This window comes from Malurus melanocephalus, unplaced genomic scaffold (genome assembly GCF_030028575.1).
Source record: "Malurus melanocephalus ecotype Western Australia unplaced genomic scaffold, MMel_1.1 scaffold_1104, whole genome shotgun sequence".
Lineage (NCBI taxonomy): Eukaryota > Metazoa > Chordata > Aves > Passeriformes > Maluridae > Malurus > Malurus melanocephalus.
The window spans coordinates 62723-72217 of NW_026624336.1; the positions used below are offsets into that span (position 1 = coordinate 62723).

The 9495-nt window shown below is 38.1% G+C and overlaps 1 protein-coding gene across 1 annotated transcript in view; it reads left to right on the forward strand.

Annotated features, from left to right (window-relative positions):
- Positions 1-3658, forward strand: part of KLHL4 (kelch like family member 4) — a 34548-nt gene extending 30890 nt beyond the window's left edge. The window contains exons 9-11 of the mRNA XM_057386969.1: positions 248-460; positions 1528-1699; positions 2394-3658. Of these exons, the coding sequence (XP_057242952.1) occupies positions 248-460; positions 1528-1699; positions 2394-2453 (445 nt within the window). The 3' untranslated portion in view covers positions 2454-3658. The remainder of the gene's footprint in view (positions 1-247; positions 461-1527; positions 1700-2393) is intronic.
- The last annotated feature ends 5837 nt before the right edge of the window (positions 3659-9495 follow it).

A 9495-nucleotide genomic window follows, 5' to 3' on the forward strand; every position in this document is an offset into this window, starting at 1 on the left:
TTTCTTCAATCGTCCTATTGTTCTTCAATTGCTCTTTGTTCTTGCTTCTTACTATGTTTCTTYTTCATGGTCATTGCGAGGTACATGTTACACTGCTGTAGCCATGTCCTCCTCTTTCCCATCCTCTTCTATCTCACTCTGCTCTATCCTTTAGTCTGGGTTGCTCAGTAACAGCAATTCATGCCCTCGTTCCCACAAAAACCTGTCTAACAGAGATTCACCTAACTGAGATCCTTCTCCACCCCAGGCTGTACGCGGTCGGCGGACGCGAYGGGAGCTCCTGCCTGAAATCCATGGAGTGCTTTGACCCGCACACCAACAAGTGGAGCCTGTGYGCTCCCATGTCCAAGAGGAGAGGAGGTGTTGGTGTGGCCACCTACAACGGGTTCCTGTACGCCGTGGGAGGGCACGACGCGCCCGCGTCCAACCACTGCTCGCGCCTGTCCGACTGCGTTGAGAGGTCAGTGATTATCCTGACTTATTTTTACATTCCCCCCCTCTTTCTGTTTACATTCCAGGAAGGAATTGTAGAATAAATTCTCCTCCAAGTTGGAATGCCGTTTTTGTAAAACATACTCTGCCTTTTTAAAATAATGTTTTGAGCACGGTAGATGATTTCCAACGCTTTCGTGATAATAAAAATAATTAAAGCTCAGAAGYGAATTCCTCCATTTCTGCTTGAGCGTCCCAAGAGTGAGGTAGAAGCAATTGAAGGAGTGAGACAAATTCAGAGTGTGACCTTTCTATTTCCCAAGTTCCAGAGCTCAGGTTTAGGCTGCTTGTACCTGATTGAATACCTTTCAGTTGTTCAGCTGATAAAAATTGTAAAAATATAAGAAATATTGGATTGAATACTTTTCAGTTGTTCAGTTGATAAAAATTGTAAAAATATAAGAAATATCACAAAGTCTTGTCATTTGGGGTCAAGAAAGGAACATTGAGAGGGTGTTCAAGCCCTGCCTTGAACAATTGCTAAATTCTGTTCTCAGTTAGATGGGGTAAAGCAGGAATTGCCCTGGAATTTATACTGGAAATTGACTGGGAAGATCAGAAATAAAATCAGCAAGTTGAATATCACAAGATATTCAACTCCTTTCACAGTGAAATGTTCTGAAAACATTAGGTCTGACAAGAAAGATAAAACCAAAAGCTTTATGGAGGAAGAAAATAAGAATCTATGGGAATTAACTTTTCTGAGTCAACTGGTGACCATGTTATCATTCCCTCAGGTTCCATTTGTGTTTTGATGGCTTAATCTGGTTGAAATAATAAAAATGTAATGTTGTAATCAAAATGTTTTAATCAAAAAGTGAGAAGAGGGGCATTTTTCATGTGCTTGAAGGCCCCTCTAGTGGCTGAATCAAAAACTGAACCACATCACAACTCATGGCGGTGTAAACTCAACCACATCACAACTCTACTCATCCTGGTGTAACCTGAACAGCAAAAAGGGAGAAAACAAGCAAATATCAGAAGTCTGTGTCTCCACAGTGCCTTTTTTCTGAATTTTCTCATCACTTTCCCCAGGTATGACCCCAAAACGGACGCCTGGACCACGGTGGCYCCTCTGAGCGTGCCTCGGGACGCAGTTGGGATCTGCCCGTTGGGTGACCGACTCTACGCCGTGGGGGGCTACGATGGCCACAGCTACCTGGACACTGTGGAGTCCTACGATGCCCAGAACAATGAGTGGACAGAGGTAAAGGAATCTCAGAAATGGCAGGGATTCCTCCTGCAGCAAGGAGCAATTCTGTCCAAGCGACTGCAAATTTGTCGCTGGTTTGGTGAAAAATGCAGAAATGCTGTAGGAGGGCTTGAATAAAGAATCAGTTGTCTCTCCTGTAAAATAACCACGTAAAGATTTTCRGACTGAGGGGTGGAGGCAATGCACGAGTGAGCAAACCAGGCTGCATAAATAATTTGGGGCTCTCAATGCTGAAATTCACGGCTGTAGATGTGGGGTGTTTGTCAGCARTACCCCCTTCTGGAGGCACCTTCTGGTCACTGCCAGAATCTCAGACTGATGGCCCTCACCCCTGAGACAAAGAGGAAAAACCTGACCTGCCAAGATCYTTTTGCAGCTCACAATCCATGGTTTTGGGATGTGAAAGCCTTTGGAATATGTTAAAGGAAAACCACCAGGCTGCACCTTGAAACTCAGGGTCTGCTGAATTTTGACAATTTTTTTTTTTTTTGCTTGAAAAACACAAACTGTGTTTTGATACCTTAGTTTAATCTGTTTTTTTTTTTTAGCATTACAATGCTAAATACATTAGGAAATCACACAAATTGCTTTCCTATTAATCTGAAAGGTATTTTTTCTAGTCCTATCCCTAGGGAACTACTAAAAATGTTTCTTCCTTTTTCTTTTCCTATTTTCTTTCTCTTTCTAGGAAGTTCCTGTCAACATTGGAAGGGCTGGAGCGTGTGTTGTTGTTGTGAAGTTGCCCTGAGGGCTATAAATTATCATGAAACTGAACTGAGTGGAATCTCAGAAGAAAAGAAACATTTCCAGGAGTAGCACACTGCACACACCTCCCTTATGGACAACATTTATCTCTGAGCCATCACATTATTACAGCACTGAAGTGTCTTCCTGCATTACAAAAATCAGAAAACTTTGCATAAGTAAATAATTTATTATGCCCAATATGTAAAATCCAGTAAAACCATGTAAATGGTTCAGGTTTSCTGCACAATTGTATCTGTTATTTACAAAATGCAGCAACAAGAGATGTGTACAAGATTTCAAAAACTTTTTGTCTTTCTATGTTGTCAGGAATGCTAAAGTTTATAAAAAAAAGCTTTTATATCATAAGTAAATGAAAAATGACTAGGAAACACTCCAACTGCACAAAAAAAGAAATATTTGCTCTTAAATATTACTGTCAACAGAATATCCTCTGCAGAAGCAACTTAATTTCTATATTCAGAAAGGAAACTCCTGAATTAATGTTAAAATAACATCAGAGAAGCAGATCATTTGGTTGTTATTTGCCATCCAGCATTGCCAGAACTGTGACAGAATTTCCATTTTCGCAGTATATTGAACTGAATAATGCAAGCTAAGAAATAATAGGGTTAAGGTAACTTTATGCTGTTGTGTGCCAGCAGAAAGATTTCTTTTGTCAAAACACAATGCAAATATAATTTGCAATCATTCTCAGAGCACAGATCTGTGATATTTGAATAATGCAGGTTATTCATGGATTTCTCTTTGCCCACTAACCATCTGTCAGGATGTGTTAAACTAATCTGACTATTCTTGGGATAATAACCATGCATTAAATTTTAAAACAATCAGATAATTACATTCCTTGAATATAACTTACAAAATGAAATTTTTATATCATATTGATATGACAATCTTTGACCTCAGCTGAAGATTACCAGCTTTCTCTCATGTACAGTAGAAATATGGTAAGGAATAAACCACATCCACTGTGTAACCAGATACCATCTCTGTAAACATGTCTGTGTTTTATCTGGAATTAGGGGAATGCTAAGGATCAAGAACAAACAGGAGAAGAATCACTTGAGAACAGCACRTAGTATTCCACATGCATGATATTTTCTTTTTTGCGTGCCAATTTCTACTGATTTGCTTTAATTACAATTTTTTTATATAATTTCAAACGCTGGAAGTGTATTCTAGAAAAAAGAATGTATGTAAAATATTCTATGCTGTAAAGCACAATATTTGGTCAGTATCCACCTTAGTGTTCGTTATGTTGTTTTGTTAGAAAATTCAGGACAGGGATGAAAATCTCTGAATGTGTAGGCCGACCTTCCTGATAGAATACTGTGGTTTCACATTTTAGCAATATGCTATTTTAAAAAAATTTATAGTATTAAGCCTATTGAATGCCTCTAAAGAAAAAATAATCTCATGAGCATATTTATAAAAAAGAACATTTTTAACTTTAAAAATCAATTATGTTTATATATAGCATGCTACATTCAAATAAACTTTACTTTCTCTGCTAAGAAGATTTAGACTGTATTTTAACAACTTTGTGGTTCTTATTCTGTGGAAAACACAGAAGCATCAATCTCTTTTTTGTACTCTAAACGAACTCTGCCTCTCACTCTGGCTCTAAATAATTGTTTTCTCCCATAACTGCCCATTGCTGCTTTACAACCAAATACATTTTTTTCTTGTTTGGAAAGCACTGATCTTGAGTGTCCATTTTCAAAATTCCAAATTAAAAATTTTACAAACATCGTGCGACCAATGCCAAAATGAACAAGAGATGCATCAGAACAGGCTCTGGCCATGCCAAGGGGTCTGACCCACACAACTTCTGCACTGAATTTTAAGTTTCTGTGGGGTAAAAGAAGGCAGACAGCCTCACCTGAGAGAAAGCAGCCATGGCTCCTGAACCACAGAGTGGTTTATAAAATATAAACCCAGCTCTAAAATCCTGCTCAAGTCTGTAGTACCTTGATCYAAACACACAGGCCCAGCCTTTGGATCCACGTGGCTTCCAAAATTGGTGACTGCAGAGGTGACACAGAATCCCCCTGCCTTTGTCCCCTCCTCAGATTGCAAATTTCATTAAATGCTCTATCAATAAACGAGACATGAAACACTGAGGGAAAACCCTTAGATATAAAAAAACCCCTTAAATATCTCAAAATACACATGGCCATTCCTGTAACTGAATAAAAGCTCAGAATGAGTATTGGAAGGCTTTCTGTATTTCTCTACTCTTCTCTAAAGAAATCGTTTCAAGACGTTTKCTTATGCAAAAAATAACATAAGGTAGAAAAAATACATCAATCGTTAACCTTGCAGATGGAAGCTCCATTTATCAGTTTAATGAATTTAATAAATTCTTCCTACCCTGAAGCACAGTCTCTGAGGCAGAGTATGCCAATATTTGCATATTGACAATATAGTGTCTGTCATGAGATGAGATTGTCAAATTTCTGTGGCAAGGCTGCAATAACACTTCAAAGYACACTTTTCAAATTTTAAGTTTAAGGCTGCACCTGGTTATWGAAACAACASCCAGATAAATACRCGTGTGGGGAAAWGGAAAAGGATGGGAAGGGCATGGTGGTTTTAGTATTGAAATTCAGAGGTTTGTTTTGATTCGTTTTTTCCTTATTATTATTTCTATAGCAGTGAAAAGTGTGAGAGGAAAGCAGAACTCCACAAAAGGAAATTGGGCTCTTAAGAGGAAGGARGAAGGAAAGAAAATGARAGAATTKGAATATTTGGKTGATWATGTCTACATGAACTGMACCAGCAATGATATTTTATGTAAATATAATGTACAGAGAGCAGGGACAGCAATGACCCATGAAATCATTTCTGGGAAAGGCTGAAGGTGCAGTTTGAGCTCTGTTGTGTCCGTGTCCAGCAGGAGACGAGTCCAGCAAAGTCCCTCCCACAACTTCAGCACTGAGACTTGTAGGAAAGCACTACTGGACCTACTTACAGCTCTCACAATAAAAATAAATTATTTTCCTGGTGGAGTAAAATTTTTAATTTCTTGCGTAACTCAGGTACCTTAAACCACAATCTCAGCTGATGAGTTTTGTGTGCTTTCAAACGTCACAAACCAAGGAGTGAAGAGATGTGTTTTGTTTGTCTTCAAACTTTACAAACCAAGGAGTGAAGAGCCGACACTCAAAGCTCAGAGGAACTTGGAACGATTCATTCAATCCATGCAGTAACAGGAGACTTTTTCCCCTACATTTTCCACATGGGACATCTCAGTGTGAATTTCCTTGGAGTTACTTGATGTTTGCCCGTGAATTTTTCACTCAGGGMAGACTTGAGACTCTTAAATTAATTTCTTAATAACGAGTCCTCTTCCTCTGCAAATTGGGTAAAAGTTTTCTCATCCCCTCGTCCTGGAAAATTCAGGCTCTGAGCCCTGGGRGTTTCTCTCGTTTCTTGAGCGAGACTCAGGCTCACTTTGCCATTCAGGCTCCGCTCAGGAGATGGTGCTGTGGGACAATTTTTGGACAATCCTGGTTCTTTCAGGATTTCCGCAGCCAACAGGGTCTGCTCCCTGATATTCGGATGCATCTTTTCAGAATTCAGCAGTCTCACCTCACTTCTCTGTAAATACTGAGCTGCAGCTTGCTTTTACATGTGTTTCTCCCTGTCACCTCGAATTAATTTCATGATACTGCTTCCAGAATTCAGAAAGAGGTTCTGAAGTAGAACATTAAAAAAAATACAGCTTATGGATCATTTCTTACAGAAAATAGAAGCAAATTTATAAGCGGCTTTATGCTCTTTATAGGACATCTCTAAATAAAAATGATAATTAAGAAATGTTGGGGAAAGTGAAGTGTTAGAGCACTTGAAACTAATCGTTTCCTCAGCTATTTTTTAATTCAAAAGGGTAACTATTCCTCACTGACTTCTGTCAACCCAAGGTAAGTCTGAGCTAGGAAACTTTTGAATATAGAGAAGTTAAACCACCACAAATATATTAATAATCTGATATGAACCACCACAGTTACATGGCAAAGTTTGCTTTTGTTTTTTCAGGACACCTTCCCCCCACCAAAGATTTTTCCTCAATAATTACAACCGCGGGGCAAAAGAAACTCAGAGAGAATTTTTTTTTTTTTTTCCTGTGACACAATCAGCAGGGATGGAAGAAAAGACAATAATACAACTGGATAAATTGCCTCAGCTTCCCAAAGTGCTCAGTGTCCACCTTTCCCTTTGAAAAGCAGAGCTGATATTTGGATGGACAATTCTCAGGGTTCTTTCTCTGCCTCCCTTCCTCACCAAACAGGAGCTTTCCCCCAAAATTTTTGGAAGCATCATGTCCCCAGAGGCTTCTCCAAGCTCTACCCATCCTTCTATCCTCACAAACTCCTTAAAAACAAACCCTCAAATCCCCCAAASCTCTCCATGCCAAAGGTTCTCCTGCCTTGGAGTTCCTCCTCCCAAAGCTCAGTGTTTATATGAGAAAATAATGCCAGTTGTCAAGAAATCACTCCAAGTGGGAACAGTTTTAATTTCAAGCATTCAAATGTAAGTTAATCTTTCCTAAAATAAAGATAAAATCAGCACTTCTAGATGGGAAAAAAAAAAAGGCCTGTGTGCAGCTACTAAACAACTGATGATAATTGAAAAACCCAGTTCTGCCCAAGGCACTTCTGATAAGAATTGATTATCAAAGACCTCATTAGTTTCTTTCACTCTCCACTGTTTGTGCTGAACAATAGTAAATAAAAAGTCTTGTGATGATTGTGTCTTTACAACCTTAAGTGCTGCACGATGCTCAGAAAAAAAACATGTGCTTGTCTGATTCAGTTGGGAAAAACAGAAAGAAAAATTCATTTTAATCACACTCAGTAATCAGATTCTTTTGTGGGAAAAGRGGCCTGCAGCTGCTAGATGGAATCAAACACGCTGCAAAAATAAAGAAAAAATCACTGTGGCATGTTCTTCCCGAGCAGCATTGTACACACTTCATTAACGATATCCTGCAAAAGGGGTCGGGAGCTAAAAGGGACACTACAAGGTAGKGAAAAAAAACCAACAAGAAAATCCTCTGAGGAACCTGTCCAACTTAATCTGATCCTTAAAATACAATAAAATACTATATAAAAATCTCATTTGATACTTTACTGCAAGAAGTAAAAAAGGGACCATGAGGCAAAACAGTAAAAAAGGGACCATGAAGCTCTCAGTGCATACAGATGTATTTGTTAAAGACTTTTTTCCTGGTTTCTTCCTTCCAACTGGAAACTGATTTGATAATTCTCATTATCTTGAAAAGTTTGTAGTCCCAAAATTTATTTATATAGCTTTTTTTATTATTATTTAAAGTGCAGAGCCGTGTCTTTTATCCTCAAATTGTCATTTGAGAACATCTAGATATTTGCAAGAGTTTAAACACAGAATTTTATAGAATTATGCCTGGATATTAATTGATAATTTCAAGCAACAAGTTGTTGATTTGAGCATGCAAATAACTTGTTTTTCAGCTAAAAGCACTTTTAAAATTCCTTTTGTATTGATAGTCAGGACTTAGAGGGTCACTGCGATAACCTGTAAGTGATCTGCAAATTGAAATATCACTTCTGTGCAATGTATTAAAAGTTTTCTCCACTGTTAAAAGTTCTTTTGCTCTTCTGTTATAAAGTGTTGAACACAGTTCAAGCTGTACAATTGGAAGAGTTGGAGGAATAAATCTCTATCAGATKCGTCATGCTGTGCCTTACCCTTATGATAAATGATTTTATTTTCTGTCTCACGACCAATGAGAAGTCCAGATGCATTTCATAAAAACAGGAACTTAATTTTAAAATAGAGCAGACACATATTCTAACGTGGCCACATTGCTGCAGTGTAAAGTAAGGAATATTGAGATATTTTATTATATTTTCAGGACACGACCCACACAGATGAGAGAGCTAAAGGAGCTTTATCAGCAGACGGGGTCAATCTTTTCTCCCAGGTAACAAATGAGAGGMAAATGGGAACAGAARAATAAAACTCCATCTCAAACTGGGMACAACCAAGCAGGACCAAGCAAGAACAAACAAGCAAACAAATTATTGGAGGAGGATCAAAGACAAAAGCAGAATATTCCACATTAAATCTGCCAAACTCTCTCCACCCTGGACATCCTGCATGTTCCCTCTGCCCAGTGGAATGCACAGCACTCTCCAGTTTCAGCACAGACGTATTTTATTTTTATTCTCCCCCAGGTGATATCTCAGAAAGTCACCCAGTCTAGCCAGCATATCTGTAATGGCACTCCAAGCTATTTTTACAAAACAAATCAATTTTTATATATGGTATTGAGTTACAATAGCACTAATTTAATTTTGACTTGAAAAAAACCCCACAAACAGCAGACTGTTTGGCTGGTAGCTCAAAGGAAGAGAGGAAAAACTGCATTTCAACCCCAGAGAAATTAATGTTTGGATTGGTTAGAAAAGTCAAAATAGGGCTGAGGCAGCATTTTAAAGTGAAGAAACAAAGATACATCATACCCCTGACTCCATATCCATTACTTTTATGGTATTTTTAAAGTTTAAAAGCTTGTTATGTGTCTTACTAGTTACAGATTTAACAGAAAATTATATTACTTGAAAAAAAAAAAAAAATAGACACATCCAGCTCTTACAAAAGGGAAGAACTGCCTGTGTGTGGTAATTTTGGAGGGGAATCCTATTTCTTTGGGGGATGGAAGAGGTGACCATTTACTCCAAAATCTAACACCAACATTAAAACTCAATATACTGAGTAAGATACGGAAACGCAAAACATTTTTCAAGAAAAAAATGGTTACTTTTGCTGCATATTATTTTTTTTGGACTGACAGTAACTGGATAATGATTATATAACTGATTTAGTTCAAACTGTCATCAACTCTGTCAGGTTTACAAAATGAAATTAATTTTCAGCTGCCTGCTAATAGGAAAAGTGAAATAAGCATGGTATTTATTTTAATACATGTTCAGGGCTGGAATGGCAACTGGATTGCAGTAACCTTTCATTTTGGA